The sequence below is a fragment of the Pan paniscus genome, chromosome 2 (assembly GCF_029289425.2).
Source record: "Pan paniscus chromosome 2, NHGRI_mPanPan1-v2.0_pri, whole genome shotgun sequence".
Lineage (NCBI taxonomy): Eukaryota > Metazoa > Chordata > Mammalia > Primates > Hominidae > Pan > Pan paniscus.
The window spans coordinates 31,558,987-31,585,257 of NC_085926.1; the positions used below are offsets into that span (position 1 = coordinate 31,558,987).

At 34.6% G+C, this 26,271-nt stretch overlaps 1 protein-coding gene across 2 annotated transcripts in view; it reads left to right on the forward strand.

The window, feature by feature from the left end:
- STT3B (STT3 oligosaccharyltransferase complex catalytic subunit B) overlaps positions 1 to 26,271 on the forward strand; it is a 108,896-nt gene that overhangs the window by 51,225 nt on the left and 31,400 nt on the right. For both annotated transcript variants that reach the window (XM_063602228.1, XM_014344184.6), the window contains exons 3-5: positions 1,630 to 1,917; positions 18,634 to 18,699; positions 22,200 to 22,299. In XM_063602228.1, coding sequence (XP_063458298.1) covers positions 1,630 to 1,917; positions 18,634 to 18,699; positions 22,200 to 22,299 — 454 coding nt within the window. The remainder of the gene's footprint in view (positions 1 to 1,629; positions 1,918 to 18,633; positions 18,700 to 22,199; positions 22,300 to 26,271) is intronic.

Sequence of the window (26,271 nt, forward strand, 5' to 3'; positions counted from 1 at the left end):
AGAATTTGTCTAGTTTCATAAGCAGGTCCTGACTTTTTGCTGGTAATTAGGTCTTCACTCTGATCCCTGTGTTGGGTGAAACCCCCTCATTTTCATTCCTTAAGGCCTGTATCAGACCTGGTTATGTTTGGCTTTTTTCTTCTCTCCTGTGGGCTCCCATGACATTAGCACCTACTTTGAATTTCCTCTTCATTTTTGGCATCTGGAGAATACCCTATCTTGAGCTTGATTATGCTTTTTTTGTTGTTGGGGTTTTATTTGTTGGTTTATTTTTGGTTCTTTCATTTAGTACTTCTATGAATCTTGGCTGTTTTTGTGTGTGTCAGTTCAGTCTACCGTATTATATGGATATATTGACTTATCTTGAAAAATATTTTAAATTCACTTTCTTCCCCCCCCCCCAATATTGCTGACAAAATTACACACTGGTACCTAGTATTGAATCTGAAGTAGAACAAAATTTTTATGTGTTGAGAATGTGGATGAATTCTCATGCTTTTTTTTCCTCCCCCTCCCCCTTTCTCCTTCCATGCATGCAGTAGGTATTGAGCATCCACTTTGTGCCAGTTATTTTTCTGGATGCTGGGGAAAAATTTCCTGCTATTCTGGAGCTTATATTCTTGTGAGCGTAGGCAGTTAATAAATAGAAAGTAAATAAGTAAAATAAATAGTACGTCAAATGATGATAAGTGTTATGGAGAAAAAGCAAGAGAGTTAAAGACGGGAGTGTGGGGGAGAGAGGTTGCAGTTGCAAATTGTATAGCCAGGAAAGGAAATGTATAACCTTTGTAGTTTCTGTCATGGAGTAAAAAAAGAGTCTTTTAGGACTTACCTAAGGAAGCAGATGTAAATGCATGTTTTAGTCACTGAATAATAACTCAGGAAGAATGTCCTGTTCACTGTTCTTGAATCCTTTTAATATTTGATGTTCCTCTTTTAGAGTGAGGGTACGTATAACTGTTAACTGGCCTCTTCTAGTTTATTATTTCCCTTTTATCCCTAAGTACTTTATGTGGTATAAAAAAATTTAATTTTTCAGGTGTCCCAAAACATTATCTCTGGATTCACCAACTGACTGTTCCCTCTTTTCCTAGCTAGACTGTTCCCTCTTTTCCTTGCTTACTTTCCAAATCTAGGGCTTGAAAGGAGGGAAAAATTTTTTATAAATATGACTTAAATAATTTTGTGTGTAATTTTTCTTTATCTTCCTTTTCTCATTTTCTTATGTGCACACAAGTATGGGCAAAATTGGAGTATGTTAGAACTCCAAACTCAAGGATAAGCTAGACTAAGACCCTGTTTTGATTAAAAAAAAAAAAAAAGTTAGTGGGATCAGTAAGAAAGTTACCTACAGTTAACATTGTTAAACATTTTGAATTTTAATCATTCTTGTTTCATATTCTCTCTGATCTTTTTATGTATTCCTCCAGATATGAGCTAGTTCTTTGTATGCAACACAAAAAGGTGTGGGGTTTTTTTTGTAGTTTATAAAGAAGGCAAATTGTTTTGAGATGTTGCTTTCAAACTTATGTAAGGTAAACAAAATGTAATGATAAAGAAGAGTACATACATTAATATTTTTGTGTCTCATTTTATATGTAATTAAATTTTCCATTTTTTTCTTCCTAGGTTTACCCAGGGTTGATGATAACCGCTGGCCTTATTCATTGGATTTTAAATACATTGAACATAACAGTTCACATAAGAGACGTATGTGTGTTCCTTGCACCAACTTTTAGCGGCCTTACATCTATATCTACTTTCCTGCTTACAAGAGAACTTTGGAACCAAGGAGCAGGACTTTTAGCTGCTTGTTTTATTGCTATTGTACCAGGCTACATATCTCGGTCAGTAGCTGGATCCTTTGATAATGAAGGCATTGCTATTTTTGCACTTCAGTTCACATACTATTTATGGGTAAGTAACATTTAATGTTTTGCTGCCATTATTACTCGTGACCTTTCTCCTGAAACACTTTAGGCTGTACGCAAATTTGTCTTTTACAAATTATGTAGTTGCGTACAGAGATCTGTATTACTGTTCATAATCAATTTAATAATGGATAACATTTTAAAATATGTTAGGCATCTCTCAAGTTATGTGTAAATATCCTTTTTAAATAAGTCAGAACTCCAAAAGAAGAGCTATCATAAAACAATCTGTTGATATTTTTGTTTCTTTGTTTTGGGGAAATAGGTAAGAAATAGTTACCCAGGAAAGTTGAAGCATGGTTTGATGGCTTAGAATTTTAAATTGTTTCTGAAACTAGCATTATTTATTTTGCTGCTGCCAGGCTATTTAAACTTAATGATTTTTTCCCCTGTGTATGAAATATGATGCTACTTGGGTTCACTTTAGAGCTTGCATTTATTTATGTATTTATTATTTTAGCTTTAGCTTATAATTTTCCAGTGATAGAAATTACCAAAATTTGTGTGTGTCAATATGTTTTTGTATATTTTATTAAGTATATTTTTAGGTAGCTAGGTGAATGGCAGCATAAATTTTCTCTTTAATAATTATTTTATATTGTTCAAAACTACTTGGCTAATGAGTATTTTTGCTCTAGCATGGAATTCCGGAGGAGAATGTTGCAATGTGATCAGTATAGACAGTGTCTTAATCTTGAGTTTAAAAGAGAAGAAAGAAAAATACCCATACAAGTGAAGATGATACCAAGCAGTAGGATGTTGCCAGTGCTGCTGTACTTATCAAAAAGTGTTTTTAAAAACTCTTTGTTTATTGTGTGCAGCTGAGGAAAAAAAAAAAAAAAAAAACCTTAAAATCTAGAACCTCTGTTGAATGCCTTTTAATAAACTATATAATATTTTAAATCATAAAAATAATACATGCGTATGTGGCTAGATCCTGATAATATAATGCTTAGTGGAAAAATAAGTTGTGATAAAATATGTGCAGTATGAGAAATCCTTGATGTAAGTTTTTAAGCAGTACAAATCATACTATGTCTGTTAATAGCAGTTTATAAAGAAAGTATAAAAATGTGATAGATAAGCTGCATGTACGCCAGCTTTGTGATAATGGGTTTTCCTGAGGATGGGTGGGTGATACTGAGGTGGGCAATATTAAGGGAGCTTCACCTAGCTCAGCTAAAAAAATTTTAAATCAAATGTTCTGAAGCAAATGTATAATTTTTGAATTTGAAAGTCTGAATAGCTAGGTTCATAACTATTTTAATATTCTCTACACTTGTGTATGTTTCAAATACTTTATAATAAATTTAAAAAATAAAATATTCTATTTTGTGGACATTTAGACAACAGAAAAATATAAAGAAAAAAATCACCCACAGTGAACTACCATTTGCATTTTTTAATTTTGAGCACATTACATTCGTGAATAAGTCCCAGTTGGTCATGGTATATAATCTTTTTCATATGCTGCTGAATTTGGTTTGCTAGTATTTTCCTAAGGATTTATGCATCTGTGTTCATAAGGTGATATTGGTTTATAATATTCTTTAGTTGCAGTGTCTGTCTGTCTTAGGATTAGGGTAATGCTGGCATCATAGAATGAGTTAGAAGGTGTTCCCTTCTCTTCAGTTTTTGGAAAAGATTGAGGAGGATTAGTGTTGGTTCAGTTCTTTAAACGTTTTAGTAGAATTCACCAGTGAAGCCATCAGGACCAGGACTTCTCTTTTTTGGGAGATTTCTGATTGCTGATTCAGTCTCCTTGCAAGTTGTCTCTGCAGATTCTCTATTTCATCATGACTTAGTCTTGGTAGGTTTTTGTGTTTCTATTAATAGGAATTTGTTGATGTAAGCTATTCAATTTGTTGGCATACAAGACTTGATAATACTCTCTTAAAATTCTTCTTGTTCCCTATGGAATCAGTAGTAATGTCCCGCTTTCTGATTTTAGTGATTTGAGTCTTCTCTCTTTTTTACTTAATCTAGCCAAAGATTTGTCAATCGTGTTGCTCTTTTTAAAGAACCAACTTTTGGTTTCATTGATTTTTTTTCTTTGTTCTTTTTCTTTTCTCTCTTTTAGTGTATATGCTGCTGAAGCGAGCACTCTATTTTATCTCTGTTATAGTCTTTATTATTTATTCAATTTTGTCTTTCTGGAAGTTTTGGGTTTAGTTTATTCTTTTTCTTTCCTTCTTTTTTTTTTTTTTTTGGAGACGGAGTCTTGCTCTGTTGCCCAGGCTGGAGTGCAGTGGTGCAATCGGCTCGCTGCAACCTCTGCCCCCCAGGTTCAAGCGATTCTCTGCCTCAGCCTCCCGAGTAGCTGGGACTACAGGCGTCTGCCACTACGTGTGGCTAATTTTTGTATTTTTAGTAGAGATGGATTTTCACCATGTTGGTCAGGCTGGTCTTGAACTCCTGAACTCGTGATCCACCCCCCTCGGCCTCCCAAAGTGCTAGGTTTACAGGCATGAGCCACCGCGCCCAGCCCTAGTTTGTTCTTTTTCTAGTTCACTACGTAGTTTGTGAAGTCAGGTTTTTGACTTGAGATTTTTTTTTTGTTTTTGAATGTAGGCATTTATAGCTATAAAGTTTTCCCTTAGTACTACTTTGACGGTGTCTCATAAGTTCTGATACATTGTGGTTTTGTTTTCATTCATCTCTGAGTATTTTCTCATTTTTATTTTTTGATCTGTTGGTAAGTATCTTGTTTAATTTCCACAAATTTATTTCCCAGTTTTCCTTCTGTTATTGATTTCTGACTGCATCCTGTTGTAGTTGGAGAAGATACTTTGTATGGTGTCTGTCTTTTTAAATCTATTGAAATTAATATTTGGCTTTAATCTGCGGCCCAACATATTGTCTGTCCTGGAAAATGTCCCATGTGTACTTGAGAAGAATTGTGTATGCTGTCGTTGTTCAATAATGTGTTTTGTGCATGTCTTTTAGACCTAGTTGGTTTGTTGTGTTAAGTTCTATATCATCTCGTGTCTGGTTGTTCTATCCATTATTGAGAATAGAGTATTGATGTCACGAGCTATTATTGTAGAACTGTTTATTTCTTCAATTCTGTCAAGTTTTTTCTTCCTATATTTTGATGGTCTGTTATCAGGTACATAAATGTTTGCAATTGCTATACCTTCTTGCTGTATTGAACTGTTTTATTGCTGTGTATATTGGGTTCTTTCTCTTTTGTAACCTTTTTTTTTTTAAAAAAAATTCAAAGTCTGTTTTTTCTTTTTTAATTTTGTAGAGATGAGGTTTCACCATGTTGCCCAGGCTGGTCTCGAACTCCTGGGCTCAAGCAATCCTCCCTCCTCACTTCCCAAAGTGTTGGAGTTACAGGTTTGAACCACCACACCCTGCCTTTTTTTGTTTCATTCTGTGTTGTTTTGAATTTTATGGAGTTAAAGTCTGTCTTTTCTCATATTAGTATAGCCATCCCTGCTCTCTTTTGGTTACTATTTGCATGGAATAACTTTCTGTCCTTTCAGTCTCTTTGTCTTTGGATTTAAAATGCATCTCTTACATAACTGCATGTAGTTGGATCATGTGTTTATTCTTTCTGCCAATCTCTGTTTTTGGAGAGTTTAATACACATTGGAAGTAATTACTCGTAAAGAGGTACTGATTTCTGTGGTTGTGCTGTTTTCTACATGCCTTATAGCTTTTTTTTTGTCCCTCATTTCTCCATTAGTGTTCTTTTGTGTTTAGTGGATTCTTTTGGTAGTGAAACATTTGAATCCCTTTATTTTTGAGCATATTTGTGGATTGCCTTTTCACTCTGGATAGTGTCCTTTGCATGAATTTTAAATTTTTATGAAGTCTAATTAATTTTTGTTGTTGTTGTTGCTTGTGCTTTTAGTGTCATATTTAAGGAAACTGTTGGCCTAATTGAAGCTCATGAAGACTTACACCTCTGTTTCCTTCTAAAGATTTTATGTGTCAAGTTCCTCCACTTAGGTCTTTGAGCCATTTCGAGTTAATTTTTGTATATGGTGTGAGAGAGGAGTTCCAACTTCATTCTTTTGCATGTGGATATCCACTTATCTTAGCACTGTTAAAGAAAAATACTCTTTTTTGTTGAATGGTTTTAGCACTTTTGTCAAAAATCAATTGATTATAAATGTATGGGTTTATTTCTGGACTCTTAATTCTGTTCCATTCCCTTGCCATCTGTATGTTGTGTCTTTATGCCACTACCACACAGTTTTGGTTACTGTGGCTTTGTAATGAGTTTTGAAATCCAAAAGCAAAAGTCCTTCAACTTTGTTGTTCTTTTTCAAGATTGCTTTGGCTATATGGGGTCCCTTGCATTTTCATAAGTTTTAAGATTAGCTTGTTCATTACATCTTTTTTTTTTAAGTGGCATGATATTGTTTTGTTAATTCAACAGAAATTTTTGTAGAATACAATATGGAGCAGGTGCTGTTTTATGTGTTGATTACACAAGGTTATATGAAGTTGATAATCTAGTAGAAGAAATTATAGATATCATTGCTTTGAAGGATCATATTAACAGAAGGATGGAATGGTAAAACATTCTCACCCAGAAACTGGGAGGTTATCTAGTGAGTTTTTCCTTTGTTTTCTTTTTAAAAACAATATATTTAAATAAATTAGGTTTACGGTGGAAATAGCTTCAGTATTTGAAAATTGGAACACTTGTGTTTGAGTTCTGGCATAAAATACTCTCTGACTCTTGACAAATTGACACTTTTGAATCTCATTCAGTTTTCTCTTAAGATACAGAAAACGTTTTGCCTACAGAATTATAATAGATGATGACATTCATTTAAAATTTCATTATTACTAATTGAAAGTGGAAATAATTACAGTTCTAACTACTATGAAAAGTTGTTTGTAGCCCAAGTGAAGTTATAAAAAGGTGAAAACATTTTTTGTAATCTCTAATATATAAATGTTGTCTAATTCCTCACCCAGTGTTTTTATTTTTAAACCAACTCTTTTAAAAGGTACATGTTTTTAAAATTTAAAAGATAAGTACTTTGTCATAGCATTATTATTTGTTGATGCCCTATTACTGTTACAAGCTGGTGTTGATAGACATTTTTGGATACACTTTTGGATTTGTGTTCTACAGAGATTAAAACATTTTCATCATGATTGAGTGATTGAGAGTAAAGTCTATAGCATAATTGCCAGGGTTTGGTTTTCTCTTGGTTTGATTTCCAGCTCTGTCACTGGAGGTTGTTTAAATCCCCACCCTGTGCCTGTTCCATCAACTATAATATGAAAGTAATAATTGTACCTTCCTTATATAACTTAAAAATTAATACATGTAAAGGTATAGAATATTGTGAGAACATAGTAAGAAATGAGTACATGTTTGTTATTATTTACGAGCACCAGAGTATATGATTCAGAAAAGTAATTAACACAGATAAAGTAGTACAAGGAGCAGTGTTTATCATATTGCCTCTTACAGGTTTTGTTTTGTTTTGTTTTTTGTTTTGTTTTGTTTTGTTTTGTTTCTTTAAGGTTCCCTCCTGTACCTTTGTAATCAGTCTTCTCCCTACCCCATTTCTGGCAACCACTGGTCTGATTTCTGTTTCTCTGTCTATATAGCTTTGGGAGTTTCTTTTTTAGAATGCCATATAAATACAGACAGTAGGCGTGACCCTGTATATCCGTCTTCCTTCACTTAGCATAATATTTTTGAGAATGTCATCCATGTTGTTGATGTTTTAGTAGTTTGTTACTTTTTATTGCTGAATAGTACTCCATTATATGGATGTACTACAATTTCTTTTCCAGTTTTTGGCAATGATGAATTAAGTGGCTATAAAATGTTTGCTTGTGGGTCTTTGTTTGGACATATATTATTATTTCACTTAGGTAAATGCATAAGCACAGATTGGTGGTTTGTGTGATAAGTATAGGTTTAACTTTATAAAAAGCTGCCAAGCAGTTTGCCAAAGTTGCTGTATTCATTTTGCATTCCCTCCACAAATACATGACAGTAATATTTACTCTACTTCTCCATCAGATGGCATGGTCACATTTTTAAATTTTACCCATTCTTGTAGGTAGGTAGTAGTATCTTATGGCTTTTGTTTGCTTTTCCCCATTGACTGATGAGCATCTTTTCACGTGTTTATTTGCCATCCCTGTTCTTTGATGAAATGTCTGTTCATATCTTGCCCATGTTTTGATTGAGTTGTTTTCTTACTCTTGAGGTGTGAGAGTTCTTTATATATTTTGGAAATAAATACTTTATCAGATGTGTGCTCTACAAACATTTTCTCTAGTCTCTTCCTAAGAGCAGAAAATTTTGATTTTTATGGAATGTATCAGTTTTTTTTTCAATAGATCTTGCTCTTGGTATCTTATCTAAGAGATCTTTGCCTACCCTAAATCACAAAGATTGTCTCATGTATTTACTTCTAGAAATTAAATAGTTTTAGGTTTAACACTCAGGTCTGTCATCTATTTCAAGTTGATTATGGTCTGGTGCAATATAAGGGTTGTTGGATTTGAATGTTACGTTTTTCCAACATCATGTGTTGAAAAGATTGTTCTTTCTCCACTGAATTATCTGCTTTGGTAACCTTGTCAAAATCAGTTGAATATATACATATGGGTCTGTTTTGGGACTCTTCTGTTTATCTGTGTCTGTCTATATAACAATACCTTATGTTGTTTTCATTAGTTTCTAGAAACTCTTGAAATCAGGTAGCATGAGTAATCTAATGTTATTTCTCTTTTTCAGAGTTAATTTGGCTTTTCTTAGCTGTTTGCATCATGTAAATTTTAGAATCACATTATTAACTTCTTTAACGGAAAAGCCTTCTGGGATGTTGATTGGAAGTGCATTGAATGTTTAGGTCAGTTTGGAATAGAATTGTTATCTTAATATGTAGTCTTCTGATCTGTGAATATGGTATTTCTTTCCATTTATTTAGATCTTCTTCATTTTTGCTTTAATCAGGTTAGTGACTTGATCTATTTTAAGCACCAAAAGCTATAATTTTTCCTCTGAGTACTTTAGCTGTACCCCATAAATTTTTTTATTGAAAAATAATTTGCATATTATAAAATGTATCCTCTTAGGGAATGGAATTCAGTGGCTTTTAGTATATTAACCAAGTTGTACCATTACCACTATCCAGTTACAGAACATTTTAACACTCCAAAAAGAAAGCCCCACCCATGATCAGTGACTTTCCATTTTCACATCCCCCCAGCCCTTAGCAACCGGTATTGCTTTCTGCCTTTCTGATTTGCCTATTCTGGAATTCCATATAAAAGGAATTATATAATATGTTGCCTTTTGTATCTTTTTTTAAATTTTCAAATTAGATGGGTTCTCATTATATTGCTCAGGCTGGTCTTAAACTCCTGACTCCTCTTAAACTCTTAAACTCCTTAAACTCAAGCTACCCTCCCACCTCAGCCTCCCAAAGTGTGAGCGACCTTACCTGTTTTACATCTGGCTTCTTTCACTTACAATAGTATTTTCAAGGTTTGTCTATGTTGAAGTATTTATAAATACTTTATTTTTTTATTGCTGAATAATATTCCAGTGTATGGTTATCACATTGTATTTCTCCATTTTTTCAGTTGATTAAACATTTGGGTTCTTTCTAATTTCTGTCTATGATGGATAACGCTTCTGTGAACATCTGTGTGCATTTTTATTACATTTTAAACATTTATAAACATCTGTGTACAAATTACTATAAGAATTGCACAGAGTTTTTATGCTCTATTTTAATTTTCTAGCTCAGATATTTTCTAATTTCCCATGTGACTGACAGTGTCACCAAGGATGCTGAGCTTCTATCCTACTCCAAATCTTTTTCATGACTACTTGGTAGGGCTTATGAAAAGAGCTTGTGAATGTAAATTCCTCTTATGTCTGGTTTCCTTAGCTGTTTTAACACTTGCTTATTTGCCTTGTGACTTTAGCTCTCTGATAAGTCTAAGAAAACTTACTATTTTGTAGATCATCTAGAATTTTTCCCTTATTGTTGAGGTGAAAATAACATTCTCTTGCAGCTTTCCACATCCCAAGCACAAGTGGAATTCAGTGCATCTCCTAATACTGTGAACCAAAACACAAGATGGCCCATGTTTGTAGGCCTAGAACAATACTACTTTCCAATAGAACTTTCGACTCTGTTTAATAAGATAGTCACTGGCCGCATGTATATGGACTTTTTTTTTGTGCAGGTACTAGGTGCTTCACTATTGAGTTTTACCCTTAAAATATTTGTCTCAAATATTTATTTCTTTTAAATCAATTAGGAAATGTTAACTTATTCTAGAAACAGAGGACCTCATAATTTGTGAGAATTATGTAAAGTTAATTCCCTAAGCCTAATCCATTAAAAAAATCCTTTTACAAAAATGTCTCTTTAGTCATCTGGATGCACTAAATTTCTGCTAGATTTGCTCAGTATAGAGGAAGAAAGCCATTTGTAAATTCTATTGGAATACAGTTTTCATGCCATGTTTGGGCTACCACTAGGTTTTTGCCTTTTATTCCAATGTAGATTTTTCCAGTGTTGTTTTCTAGAAAGTGTTGCACTTTACATTCATGTCTGTGATTCATTTTGAGTTATTTTCATGAAAAGTATAAGATCTGTGTCTAGATTGATTTTTTTTGTATGTGGTTGTCCAGCTGTTACAGCATTATTTGTTAAAAAAATTATTCTTTTTCTATGTATTGCCTTTTGTCAAAGGTCAGTTTATATTTATGGGGCTCTATTTTTGTGCTCTGTTCTGTTCTGCTGATCTGTTTGTTCTTTTCCCACACTGTCTTGATTACTGTAGTTGTATGATAAGTCTTGAAGTCAGGTGTAGTATCAGTCTTGTTTCAATATCATGTTAGCTAGTCTCAGTCTTTTGCCTTTCCATATAAACATTCAAATTGATTTGTTGATGTCCACAAAGTCACTTGCTGAGATAAGGTTTGTTATCTTAACAACATTGTCTTCCTATCATAAACATGGAATATCTCTCTGTTTATTTACATCTTTGATTTCTTTCATCACAGTTTGGCAGTTTCCCATATAGGGATTCCACACATATTCTGTTGGTTTTATACTTAAGTAATTCATTTTGTGTGTGTGCTAATATGTACTGGGTGCTAAATGGTATTATGTTTTTAATTTTAAATTTCAGTTCATTACTGGTATATAGGAACAAGTTTAACTTTCATGTATTAACCTTGTATCCTCCAGTGTTGTCTGTAATCATTTATTGATTCCAGTAATTTTCTTTCGGATTCTTTGGGGTCTTTTACATGGACAATCATGTCATGCACGAAAAAAAGTCAGCTTCATTTCTTCCTTCTCAGTCTGTGTACTTCTTTGCTTGTCTTATTGCATTTGCTAGGACTTCCATTACAATGCAAATAGGAGTGATGAGAGAGGACAGCTGTATCTTGTCCTGATCTCAGGGGGAAAACATGATTATGAATTTATTTCTGGATTCTGTTCTGTTCCATTGATCTAGATGTCTATGCCTACCTCATAAACATAGATCTAGTTGTCTGTACTGACCCAATTACTATAACTTCATTGTACATTTTAAAATTGGGAAGTATTGTAGATTTTTATGTATTGATCATATATTCTGTGACCTTGCTAAACTTGCATGTTAAAATTTACTTTTTAGATTCCTTAGGATTTTCTACATATAAGATCATGTTATCTTCAGAGACAGAGGGTCTTTGCTACTTTTTTCCCGAACTGTATACCTTTAATTTTTTTTCCTTGCGTGGTTGTACTGACTGGAACCTCTAACATCACATTGGACAGGGTAGTTTTTCCTGCCCTATTTCCTGAAATAATTCTCGTAGGATTGGTATTACTTCTTCTTTAACTGTTTGTTTGGCAGTATTTACCATTGAAGCCATGTGGACCAGGGAAGATTTTTAATATGAATTCAGCTTTTTAATGACATCGTATTATTCAGATTTTCTATTTTTTCATGAGTAATTTGGTAATATGTATCTTTTTTAAAGTTTTTTTATTTTATCTAAATGACCTAATTTGTAGGCAGAAATTGTTCATAATATTTCTTTATAAGTCTTTGGATTTCTGTACAATCTGTAGTGATGTCACCTTCCTTATTCCTGGTACTGATAATTTGTATCTTCTCTCCTTTCTTCATTAGTCTAGATAAAGCTTATCCAACTTTGGGTTTCACTGATTTTTTTTCCTTTATATTTTCAATTGCATTGATTTCTTCGTCTTCATTATTTCCTTCTAATTCGCACTTGGTTTACTCTTTTCTAGCTTCTTAAAGTTGAAGCTTAAGTTATTTTCTCCATTTCTACTTTTCTAGTATAACTATTTATACTAGAATATACTGTATTTACTTCTTTAGCTGTAGTCTCTGTGTTTTAATATGTGGTGTTTTCATTGTCATGTGGTTGAATATTCTTCGAATTCATAGTTTCTTTGACTCATGGGTTTTTTCTAAGCATGGTGTTTAATTTCCAAATATTTGGGGTTTTCTTAGCATACTTTTTTTTGTTGATTTCTAATTCTGTTGTTGAAGACCATACTTTGTATAATTTGTCTTTTTAAGTATATGGAGACTTGTTTTATGGTCTAGCACAGAAGTCTGTGAAGTATGGCCCATATGTAGGTTACCTGCTTTAGTAAATAAAATTTTACTGGAACACAGCCCTGGCCATTCATAAACATATACTGTCTTTGGCTTCTTTTACAGCAGAATGACAGAGTTGCATAGTTTTGACAGATCTGGCTCCTAAGTGTAAATATTTACTATCTTGACTGTTCAAAACAAGATTGCTGGATCCTGGTCAAGCATGCTCTCCATCCTGGACAGTGATCCACATATGCTTGAAAAGAACATGTATTCTGCTGTTTGGAGGTTGCATATTGTAAATTAATGGTCAGGTCAAGTTGGTTGATATTGTCCAAATCTTCTATATGCTCATCGTTTTTCTTTTCAAGTTCTATCTTCAACAACATGGTTGGAGATTTCAATAACTGCCTCTCAGAAACTGTTTCTTCTTTTAGTTCTGTTAGTTCCTGCTTTATGTATTTTAAGGATTTGTTTTAGGTCCCTGTATACTTAAAATTTTTACATTTTCCTGGTATATTGACCCTTTTATTATAGTGAAGTAGTTCTCTTTATCTCTAGGAATGTTGTCTTAAAATCTGCTTTGTTTGATTGATTTCATATGATTCCTGTTTCCCTGGCTTATCTTTTTCTGTCCTTAAAATCAAACTATTTGTATCTCTGGATTTTAAAAGTTTCATTGACTGCGTATGGTTGGATCTTGCTTTTTTATCCAGACTGACCATCTCTGCCTTTTTATTGGAGTTTTAAGTATTGTTTGATTTGCACCTGCCATTTACTGTCCTCTTTTGTGTTGAAATGCATTTTTAAGTATACCATTTTAATTCCCCTGATTGTTTAGCCTGTTATTGCTATTTATTTATAGCGCTTGATGCAGAGAACGAATTATGCATCTTAATATTACAATCTACTTCTACTTAACATAATTCTGGTAAAATATAGCAGCTTTGCTCCAACACAGCCTTATTTTTTCTCTCCTCTCCTCTGTGCTGTTATTGTCGTATGTATTATATCTATGTATGTTATCTACCTAACAATACAGATTATATTTATATTCATATAACTTACACTTATTAAATTAAGAAAACAATCAAGAGAGTCTTCTATATACTCCATATTTACCATTTCCATATTCTGTCCCATGATCTGAGTTTCCATTTTTTATAATTTCCTTTTAGCCTGAAGGACTTTCTTTAATATTTTTTCTAGAGCAAATCTGCTGTAATGGAATTCTTCAATTTTGCCTTCATTTTCCCCCCAATTTTTTTAAACTAAGGTAAAATTGACATAACACAAAATTTATGTTTTAATCATTAAGTATATACTTTATTGGCATTAAGTACATTGATTATGCAACCACCATCACCACCATCCATCTCCAGAGCTCTTTATTTTGCAAAACTGAAACTATACCCATTAAACAATATCTCCCCTTTCCACCTTCCCCTCAGCCCCTGGCACCACCATTCAAATCTTTGTCTCTATGATTTTGACTAAATACTTCACATAGGTGGAATCATATAGTAGTTGTCTTTTTGTGACTGGCTTCTTTCACTTAGCATAATGTCTTCAAGGTTTATCCATGTTGTAGCATGTCAGGATTTTCTTCCTTTTTAAGGTGGAATAATATTCCATTGTATGTACATGCCATATTTTGCTTATTGATTCATCTGCAGCTGGACACTTTTATGGTTTAGCTACTTTGAAAGTGGTTATACAAATCTCTCTCCAAGACCTTGCTTTCAATTATTGTGAGTATATACCTTGAAGTGGAATTGTTGGGTCATATGTCAATTCTATTTTTAAATTTTGGGGAAATGCCAAACTGTTTTCCACAACAGCAGTATCATTTTACATTCCCACCAACACTGCACAAAGGTTTAAGTTTTTCCCTGTCCTTGCCAACACGTTATTTTCTGGTTCTTTTGATAGTAGTCATCCTAATGGGTGTGAGGTGGCATCTTGGAGTTTTATTTGTAGTTCCCTAATGAGTACTAATGTTGAGCATATTTTCATGTGCTTATTGCCCATTTGTAAAGGCCTACACCTTCTCCAGGATATTCACGGTGACTTTCTAATTTCCCGTCATATATTTCTTTGTATATGTGGTTGATTTTGAATGTCATAGTCTTTAGTATTTGGTTTCCAAAGTGGGGAAAAGCAGAAAAATGGAGGGGAAAAAAGTGCCAGCCCTTTAAATCCCCTGTCAGTCACTTCAGCCAGAGGAGGAGGGACTTGCAACATTGGGGCCAAAGTGCAAAGGTGATCACTTCTGTCTGCTCTTCTATGACAAAAAGCAGCAATCAGTGATCAGAGTGCAGAACCTCAATACTTGGAGGACAAGCTTCCTCACATCAGATTGATTCTGCCCGTGCAATTATTGTCTAGGTGGGGAGCTGATTTCTGTTGCTTCTTCTTTCAGTATCTTCCCAGAATCCTCACCTGCCTTCCTTTTTGAAGGATAGTTATGTAAGAATATATTAGGTTGGTGCAAAAGTAATTGCGGTTATTCCCATTACTTTTAATGATACTTTGCTCTTTCATTTAACACTTGATAATTTTCTCTTTCATTTAACGCTGTGAGTATGTCATTCCACTGCCTTCTGTCAAAATTTTTTTTTCTGATGCAAAGTCAATCATATCGTTACTTCCTTGTGGGTTTTTTTTTTCTTTCTCTTTTCAACTTTTCCTCTTTGTCTTTATCTGCCAGTACTTTGACTACAGTTTGTCTAGGTGTAGTTCTCTGTATTTATTATATTTGGTGGCTTCTTGGGTTTCATGGATCTGTAAATTAGTGCTTACCTTAGAATTTGGGAAGTTGTAATTGTTTCTTTAAATGTTTTTATCTGTCTGTCTTTGTAGCCTCTCCTTTTTTGAACTTTGTTTTTCTCTGTTCTTTGGGTTGGATACTTCCTGTTGACCTATCTTCATGCTCACTGATTCTTCTGCCATCTCAAATTTGCCGTTAAGCCTACTTAGTGAATTTTTTATTCCATTTATTATGCTTTTCAGCTCTAAAATTTCTAGTTCATTCTTATTTCTCACATGTATAGGAGAATATATATATTCTGTTTCTTTATGGAAATTTTGTGTTATATCATTATATTTTTCTTTAATTTTCTTAATATAGTATTCTTTAATTCCTTGAACATATAACAGCTGTTTTAGAGTCTTTGTCCTCTAACTCCAACATCTGGGCCCACTGAGAAGTAGTTTTTATCAACCATGTCCCCTTCCCCAGCCTATACCTGTCCAAATTTGGGTCACACTTTCTTGTTTCTTTGCATGTCTTGTAGTTTTGGATTGAAGCTTACCCTTGTTATTTTTAAAAATAGCTTATCCGAACATGCGATTTTCTTATTTCAAAGCCTCTGCTACTGGACTCCTTAATATGTGTAAATGAAGACCAAATGGTGAGCATGACTTATTGTCTGGGAAAAAACTCAATCCATATTTTTTCTCTGCTTTCACACCAAAACAATAATCATCAATACAGAAGACTTATGTGACCTCAAAATATTTGGCGATTTCTCCCCACTGCCAAGCAGTTAATTCTGCTGTGGACACCAGCTGGTGTCCTCCCTATCATTTCTGACACTGTCTGTCTGGAGATAGCATGAGATCCCACAGGTTGAGGGCCTGTCCCCAAGACACTGTCCCAGCTTATGCCCCCAGACACCAGTTGAAAGTCTGGGCCTCTAGAACTTCTGATAGCCCAGCTTAAATTAGGGATTCCCATCACCCCCTCAAGGTTTTTTTTTTTTTTTTTTTTTTTTTGGATAGAGTCTCGCTCTGTCCACAGGCTGGAATGCAGTGGCGTGACCTCAGGTCACTGCAACCTCCACCTCCCGGGTTCAAGTGATTCTCCTGCCTCAGCCTCCTGAGTAGCTGGGATTATAGTCGTGCGCCTCCACGCTCAGCTAATTTTTGTATTTTTAGTAGAGACGGGGTTTCATCATGTTGTCCAGGATGGTCTCGACCTCGTGATCCACCTGACTCGGCCTCCCAAAGTGCTGGAATTACAGGCATGAGCCACTGGGCCCAGCCCCTCTTCACAGGTTTGATTAATGTGCTAGATCGGCTAACAGAACTCAAGGAAACACTTAGTTCAATTCGTTGGCTTATTATGAAAGATACCCTAAATTATACAGATAAACAGCCAGATGAAGAGATACGTAGGACAAGATCTGGAAGAGTCCCAAGTGCAGGAGCTTCTGTTGCCATGGAGTTGGGGTGCACCACCATCCTGGTACATGGATGAGTTCTTGATCACCTTCCTGTCAGCCTCCTTGTATTCAACTGTCCAGAAGTTCACCAGACCCTGTCCTTGGGCCTTTTATGAGACTTTATTGGTTGTCCATGATTGAAGCATGGACAACCTTGTCAAAATGTGACTGAACAAAAAGAGTGTGACCTAAACCTAGCAAAGTCTATCTGTTCAGATTCTTCTTGGCCTCTCTGTGCAGCATTCCTTCCTCCAGGTATGGGGCAGAACCCTCTCTGAAATGAGGGTCTTATGACCCAAAATCAAATTAGAGCCCTGCCAAGTGGAGAAGTGAAAAGTGAGTAGGAGAAGTTCAGAGAGCGAGATTCTGTAACAAGGGGAGTTAAGAGCCACGAACTGTGGATGAAAGTCCATATATCATAATACCATACTTACAAAGTCCTAACTTTTCTCCTAAAGTCTTTTCGGTTCCTTCTGAGTAGCTCAGCTGTTTTCTGTTTTGGCAAGTGTTGTTGTTTTCCCCTTTTCGTTATTGATCCCTCTCTCTTTGTTTATAATTCTTCAGTGCCTGCTTTGACATTTTGACCATTCTTTTACATAGATTTTGTTACTCTCATTTCTGTTTTCATAGCAGTTAGTTTCTGATACCTACCTCTATTATAGCACTTTGTATATAGTACCTTTCATCAATCCTAAAATGTATACTTTCTCCCCAGATTTTGACATCTCTGAAGTTAGGATGTATGTTATGAGTGATGGTCATAGTTTCTATGAAATATGGTATATTGGTTACTTGCTTTTCCGTTTACTTCCTCCTCTAGATTGTGAGCTTTTTGTGGGCTTAAAAATTTTAAATTCCACACCTATACTTCTTCCATCTGTGCCTGCTACTGAATCCACTGTGGGTGATTGATTGGATGCCTTGCATCTTTCCTGCCTCATTGCCCTCAAAGTTCTGCCCAAAACCACCACCTCAGTAAAGCTTCTGGTAATTTTATCCCAGCCAGAACTGCTTTCCTGCCTTTGGCATTCAGGCTCTATAAGGACCTTTTGGTACTCAGTGTTTATACTCACCGTAGAGTCTCTTTTATATTGTGTTTGACTCAAGTTCTTGCCTTTGTATCTTATCTCCCCAGTACAGGACTGAGTTATAGTTTGTGTCCAACATAGCCTAGCAAAGTTTTCTGTGTATTAGTAAATACTGAAAAATATGTTTCATTTACTTTTCTCTTTCAGCCAATTGGATTGAGTCTGGGGAAGTTTCAAGATATGAACTGTATTTAGTGGTTGTAAAATATACCTTGGTTTTATTGTAATAGATTATAGCAGTCTGGGTTCAGTTAGGAGAGAGAAAGAAGTATTAATTATGATAAAAGAGTAACTAAAATAGAAGGAAACTCTATATGGTATCCTGAGGCTGAGGGAGAGTACCCAGGAAAGGGCAAACTTGGAAGGTTTTCACACCTCATTGCGTAGGGTGTGGTTCAGCCCATTGAACTGGTTTGGCACTGCTGAACAAGCAAAAGACCTCTCTGGAGTGTAGACACCTAAGGAGAACGGGTAGGAGGTGGCCATGGTGACCTGTGGCATGGTGTGTGGATATCAGTGAGGGCAAGAGACTTTGCAGAAAATGAGAAAAATGTAATTTGTTATTTAAAAGATGATTCTTTTTACTGAAAACTACATAACAGAGAATGAGAGCTATTCTTAAAATGTCTCAGTGTGCTGCTCAGTGTTATAAATGCATATATGAAGTATGTCTGCATATCTGAATAACCACAGTATTTTTTAAAATAACCTTGACTTTTTGTAGCCTGTGGTTACCATTTAACTTTTAAAAATTCCGCAAGAGCATTTGTAAACATTTTTATTATATCAGTTGCTTTTATTTTTTAGGTAAAATCTGTAAAAACTGGGTCAGTTTTTTGGACAATGTGCTGCTGCTTATCCTATTTCTATATGGTAAGATTTCATATTTGAGACTACATGAAGTCTAGTAGGTCTCTGGAGGTTAAAACAGTTCTTTTCTCCTGAAGTCTGTAGGAGTTTTATTTTGTTTAATGTAATCTTTCATTACTACCATCCTCTTTCCTTCTCCTACTCACAGGTCCTGTATACACCTGCTTTGGTGGAGAGGGCTAATATTTAACCCCTCAAATATTTGCAGCAAGTGAAACAAAATGTTTTCAAGTGTACCACTTCAAAATACTTAAATGTTTTATTAAGAATTTTTTTTAATTTTTTAAGATTATATTCATTATTTATTTATTTATTTTGAGACAGAGTTTTGTCCTGTTGCCCAGGTTGGAGTGCAGTGGCACGATCTCAGCTCACTGCAGCTTCTGCCTCCTGGGTTCAAGCAATTCTCCTGCCTCAGCCTTCTGAGTAGCTGGGATTGCAGGCGCCCGCCACCATGCCTGGCTAATTTTTGTATTTTTAGTAGAGACGGGGTTTCACCATGTTGGCCAGGCTGGTCTTGAACACCTGACCTCACGATCTGCTGGCCTCAGCCTCCCAAAGTGCTGGGATTACAGGCATGAGCCACCATGCCTGGCCTGTCATTTCTTTTTTCAGAGATAGTGTCTTTCTCTGTTAGCCAGTCTGGAGTGCAGTGGTGCAATCATAGCTCACTATAACCTTGAATTCCTGGGCTTAAGTGATTCTCCCACTTCAGCTTCCCGAGCAGCCAGGACTACAAGCATGTGCCACCACGCCTGGCTAATTTTAAAAAATATTTTGTAGAGACAGATCCTCACTCTGTTGCCCAGACTGGTCTTAAGCTCCTGGCCTCAAGCAGTCCTCCTACGTTAGCCTCCCAAAGCACTGGGATTATAGGCAAGAGCTGCCGTGCCTGTTTTTTAACTTTTTAATGACTTAAATTTAAATATTATTTTTCTATTCTTCCTAGCTTTATTCATTTTATTTCTTTTTTTTTTTTTTTTTTTTTTTTTTTTTTGAGACCGAGTCTGGCTCTGTTGCCTAGGCTGGAGTGCAGTGGTACGATCTCGGCTCACTGCAACCTCAGCCTCCTGGGTTCAAGCTATTCTCGCGCCTCAGCCTCCCAAGTGGCTGAGATTACAGATGTGTGCCACTATGCCCGGCTAATTTTTGTATTTTTAGTAGAGACAGGGTTTTACCATGTTGATCAGACTGGTCTCAAACTCCTGACCTCAAGTGATCTGCCTGTCTCAGCCTCCCAAAGTGCTGGGATTACAGGTGTGAGCCATGGCACCTGGCCCCTAGCTTTATTTTTTAAATAGCTCTGACAAGTAAAATATTTTCCAAGTTAGATTGCATACTCAAAAAGAACAGGAAATTTTGCCTGTCATATATCAAGCATGGAACCATGTTTAGATGAAATAAGTTTTTACTTAACACTCAATTTTAAATATGGTATTAAAAATTAGTTTTTCGTATTGGAGTTGACTAGATAACTGCTTAATGTTAAAATCTGAGTTTTTAAACGTCATTATCTAAACAGTTTAGTGAAGTGAACTTAGAACAGAGAAATAAGAGTACTTGGAAGTTTTGGTGAAAAAGATAACCCAAGTAAAGAGTTAACTAAAAAGAGAGACGGATTGAGAAAAAGTTGTAGAAAGACTGTTCTTCTGGCCCATTTGCTTTCATTTCACTCCTTAAAGTAAATGAAGGAAAACTCTTAAAATGAATTTATGTGGGTCCGAGAAGAAATAAATCCCTGTAGTTAAAGATCATGCATAAGATCAGCAAGTACTTTTCAGAACATCAGATTCACTTTCAGATTGGTTTCAGCTTTTCTTTGTTCTTAAGTGAAGAGAGTAGATAAGGTAGCATATTGATATTATGCTCAATTTTCAACCTTAATGTAGTAGATACCTAGAGTCATTACCGAAATAATGGTCATATCCTCTAGGTTAATCTGTAAATTTACTTACTTTTTTTTTTTTTTTGAGATGGAGTTTCGCTCTTGTTGCCCAGGCTGGAGTGCAATGGCATGATCTCAGCTCGCTGCAGTCTCTGCCTCCTGGGTTCAAGCGATTCTCCTGCCTCAGCCTCCCGAGTAGCTGGGATTACAGGCATGTGCCACCATGCCTGGCTGATTTTTGTATTTTTAGTAGAGACAGGATTTCTCCATGTGGTCAGACTGGTCTCGAACTCCTGATCTCAGGTGATCCGCCTGCCTCGACCTCCCAAAGTGCTGGGATTACAGGCGTGAGCCAATGTGCCCGGCCACCTACATATTTTTTTAAACAGGTTTCTTAGATTGGGGTTCAGTATTAACTTTTTATTCTTCTTTCTCTTTTTTTCTACACCATAGCCTGTATAGTAGTCTTGTTCTGAAAATTAATGACAATTTAAGCTAATCTTTTTTTTCTTTTTAAACAAATGTCATGGAATATGTGCATCCAAGTTATCCGAGTTAAAGTGGTTAGAGCCTGGGTCACATTCTGGGTAGTTGTACTTAGCAATATCAAACTTGTTCTCTTTCAAATTTAGACGTACATTTTTAAAGTAATCAGAAGTCTTTCAGATAGGACTGGCGCTCCATTAGAATAACATTGTTTTTTGTGAAAAATGGCATGTGACCAAGGCAGAAAACTGATGTATGTATTGAAAACTGATGGCAGTTCTCCACAAGGGGTTCTGAAATATTTTAGGTAAGAGAAGCATTATTGGAATAGATATGCTAGCATATAGTCTGCTAACATGACTGTTGATACAAATGAGCCTTTCAAGCTCTGATTATTAGAGGACATCTAAGAACTTTGATATTGACAGGAGCTTATTACCTATTATTTAGTGTACCAAAAAATTAATTAATTCTATTGGTTGAGAATGGAGATTCTCTTTAGAATATTCATTAATGTAGACCAAGAACATCCTCAGTTATTCTGGCTAAATAGTGTATATTGTATAAGCCAAAGATTAAAATGGGATCTTGCCTTGTAATCCATTTTTAAGAAAAAAATTCATGCCCAACTAGCACTTTTAGTTTTGAGAATCTCAAAGCGTATTCATGTCATCTGAATTTTTTTTAGTTGTCAATGAGTCCTTTCATTGCTCTTACTCTCAGTGACCTTTCTTACAACAAATTTGTCATAAAAAGTGGGTGAGGTAAAACCCGTTTTTTTTATTTTCAAAATTTATGATCTATATCCTAAAACTCCATGTCTCTATGACAGTCTGTTTACTGACAATTCACAAATTATAATACTCTCAGCTTTTCTATTAAATCTAATTTAATTTGAACATTTCTCCAGTGTGTTGGGAAAAGCATATTGGATTTGTGGGATCGTGTTATTTTAATGATCAATAAAAATGAGGAATATGTTCTTCATAGGTTAGTAAGTTCTTATTTAAGCATTTCTCAAAATTGCTAAAATCTTAATGTTTATATTTGCTCATTGTATGTTTAGATTCCTAAATATACTTATTTTAAAAAGTAAAAATATATATTTAACTTAGCACTTCTTTTCCTATAGGTCTCTGCTTGGGGTGGTTATGTATTTATCATCAATCTTATTCCACTGCATGTATTTGTGTTGTTACTGATGCAGAGATACAGCAAAAGAGTCTACATAGGTAAGTAATTTGATTTTTGACATCTGTCAACTAAGAGATGTTTTGTATTCATTTTATTGAAGAGATATTTCTATTTGGTCAATATTATGCATGAAAAGGTAAAAATAATTTTGTGTTCATTTTGCTGTTTATATTGATAAGAAGGTCAGGCATTTTTAGATAAGTGCTTTGTCATCAACTTTTCCTTGACAAGTTTTTTTTTCGTTTTTGTAGAAATTAGTCTGGGTTTAATATTTGTCTAGACTTTTTCCTCCTCTTAATTTTGGGGAATGGGAATTTTTATCATGAAAATCATTCACATTTTTTATATCGAATTCAACTTACTGTAAGAGATTGACATCCTCAAAGTAAGCAGCTTAATAAGCTTTCAAAAGCTCTTTTTTGGATAATGTACTAATAGATTGAGTCTCTGTTGTCTCTAGAAAAATGTTCATTTTTCTCTACAGGTTTTAAAACAATATTTTCACTGTGATGCTTAGCGGTAGATGATGTTTCACCTTAGATCTCATTTTCCATGATAGAGTTAGAACTTTTATGGGTTGAAGGAACTAGAGAGCAATTGTGAACTGAAACCAGTGTCTTAGTAAAATAATACAATTCTATTATAATAATGTTTTTGGAAAACAATAACACAAAGATAAATCTTAATTAAGTTCATTTTCAAAAGCATAGTAGCTTGGCAATTTCTCAGAAGTTAACCATAGATTCGTCATATGACCAAGCAGTTCCACTCCTAGGTATTTACCCAAGAGAACCGAAAACATATATTCATACAAAAGCTTCTATGTGAATGTTTATAGCAGCATTTATTGTGCATAATGGCCAAAAATGAAGGCAACCCAAATGTCTATCAGCTTTATGAAACCATAAAATATGGTATATTCATACAATGGTGTATTATTAAGCCATGAAAAGGAATAAAATACTGATACATGCTACAACATGAACCTTGAAAACTTTATGCCGTTATGTAAAAAAGCCAGACATAAAAGGCCACATAGTATATGATTCTTTTAGTGTGAAATGTCCAGAATAGGCAAATCCATAGAAACAGAAAGTAGAGTTTGTGGGAAATGTCCAGAATGGGTAAATCCATAGCAACAGAAAGTAGATTAGTGGTTGCCTGGGGATTTAGGAGGAGGAGAATAGTGGAGAGGAGAGGAGAGGTGTGACTGTTAAATGGATATGGGGTCTCTTTCAAGGATGAGGAAATATTTTAGAATTATATAGTAGTGATGGTCACACAACCTTGTGAATACACCAAAAACCATTACGTGATAGGTTATTAAAAGATAAATTTTATAGTATATTAATTGTATCTCAACAAAATAAAAAAGCATAGTATATTACATTTATAGCCATTTCAGCATACTTTTTCATTTGATACTGTGAGGGTAGGTACTATTCTCATTTTACAGGTGAGGAAACAAGAGGAGACATAATAATTTGCTAAAGATCATGTAGCTAATAACGGGGCCGAGGCTTGAACTCAGATTTTGGCTTTAAAGCCTGTAATGAGCCAGCTGTAGTAGCTCACACCTCTTATCCCAGCTACTCGAGAGGCTGAGGCTGGAGTTCCACTTGAGTCCAGGAGTTCAAGACTGCAGTGTGCTATGATCGTGCCACTGCATTCCAGCCTGGGTGACAGAAGGAGACCTGTCTCTGATTGCATGAATGACTGAATGAATGGCCCATGATGCTAAAAACCACCAAATCTGTGTGCCTCTCGTTTAAACAAATAATCGTACTGTTGAAATACATAAACCTATGTATTTCTCTACCCCAAAAACACTATAAACAGTAGTTGGGATCCAGAAAGGAGAATAATAAATAATAGATTAAACTTTTTTTTTTTTAAGTTAAATGGTTACAGTGAAGGAACTAAGAGGGTGTTTTGTTGTTGCTGTTGTTGTTGTTTTGTGTAAGTTTAAAAATTGGGGATCTTGGAAATTTAATGGTCAGAGGAATACAAGAGAGAGAAGATTGAGAAATACACTTTATGAAATGCCATGATTCAGGAAGAAGAGCCAAAGGAGATGTCAGAAGTAGTCAAATAAGTATATTGTTAAAATGGTCAGATGGAAGTATATTCTACATAAAAGTTGAAAATTCAAGCAGTGTCCAGCTCCCCTTTAACCTTAGCACCAAGATTTCAAAGGATTAGAATTTGAGAAAGGCCTTTGTATTTGGTAGCTGGGATTTTTTTTTTTTTTTTGGTCACTCTAGAAAAATGTGAAATTCATACTACTTTGGTTGATTCTTGAGAGTATTTTGAGAAGAAAGAAAAATAAAATGGGTTAGGGATGTATGTGTGTATAAAGCTAATGTTCATAATGTTCAAATTCTCCACTCTACCCAACTTGTTTCTTTTACTTATAATTATCCAGGAGTATTTTGATGATTTCTAGTCTGCTTTCATAGGGTTTACTTCTAAATGGATGGAAAGTAGTATGATAGAGCAAGTGTTGCTCTTCCTTCATCCAGAGTGTGTCAGGATTTAAGTTCAATTTCTCTTAACTTAATGGTCCTAAAAACTATGGAAGCATTGTAAAGTGTTTGTATATAAAGTTCTTTGATTTTGGCACGTAACATCCTTTGTCTTTTGTTCTCTCTCCCCTTGAGCAGAAATGTTTAGGTAAAAAAAAAATAAGGATTGATAAATGTCAGACTCATAATTATATTAACTAAAAGTTTAGTTGTGTTGTTCTAAGTGTTGAATTAAATGACTTGAATTATTTTAAATAATTATGAAAAAGTTGTGTCCTCTTTGAGTAGATTTTTTCATGTGTCCTTAAAATCAATTGTAGCACAACCACAGAAAACTGTCAAAGTTTATTCACATGTGGAAAAGGAGGCACATGGGAGGTAATGTGGATGTATAGTGGTAGAAGAGTGGCATGGGAATTGAGCAAGGGAGGTGTAAGAAAAGCTGAGATGGGAGGCCGTCTCTACTTGAAATTTTGGGAGGAAAAATTTAATTTTCTGTTAAGAGATATTTTTGACTTGGTGAATTTCACTATATTGGGAAGTAAATGTTTAAAAATTATGTTATGCATAGGATTCTACTGTTTTAAAAGGAACACCCAAACCTTATGTTGCATTTGTAGAAAGAATGGCTTGCAGGAAATCACAGTAAAACTGATGGGATGTGAAGTGATTTAAGCTTTCTAATTTGATTAAAGCTTATCATACTTTGTGTTCATGTCATAAGGAAATTATTAAAGATATGAAGTCAAATTTAGGGATATTTACTGTGGTATAACTTGTAATTGTGAAAATATGGAACTAACTTAAATGACCAATAGGGGAATGATCTTTTAATTGCAGTGTTGCCATATGGAATATTATGCAGCCTTTAAATTTAATCTTTTTGAGTATTTGATGACACAGGAAAATGTTAATTAAAAGCAGACAGTAAGGATTACCAGTGATTTTTTTTCATACTTATTTCTGCTTTCCAGATTTTCTGCTTTCCAAATACATAAAATGAGTATGTGTTAAGTTTATAATGAATAAGACTTGGTTTTTAGTTTATAGAAATAGGAATTGTACCTCAAGGGCTGCATTAACTAGATTAGGTTAGTAATTTAAGCACAGAAAAGAAATCAATTTCTAATATTGATGAATGCTTTTGAAATGTCACTAGAACAGCTTGTTTATGGCATTGTCTATGTTTTCTGCAGTGAGTTGAGTAAGGAGAGTAACAGTTGTTTTTCATATTATATCTAAAATGTATTTTTTTGGATGATATTTGCTGGGAACCATCATTAAAGTTTTATGAACATACTACCTACTTTAGTTCTGTACAGATTATTACGGGCATTATATATTTTGTGAATAAAGAAAAGATAATCCAATTATTGAGTACATTAAAAGTAAAGCCAAATTATTAGGAGTCACATTTATACTTGGCAGCTGTAAACAGAACACAGCTAATGCTAGTTTAACTTAGAAAAAACAAACTTAAAAAGA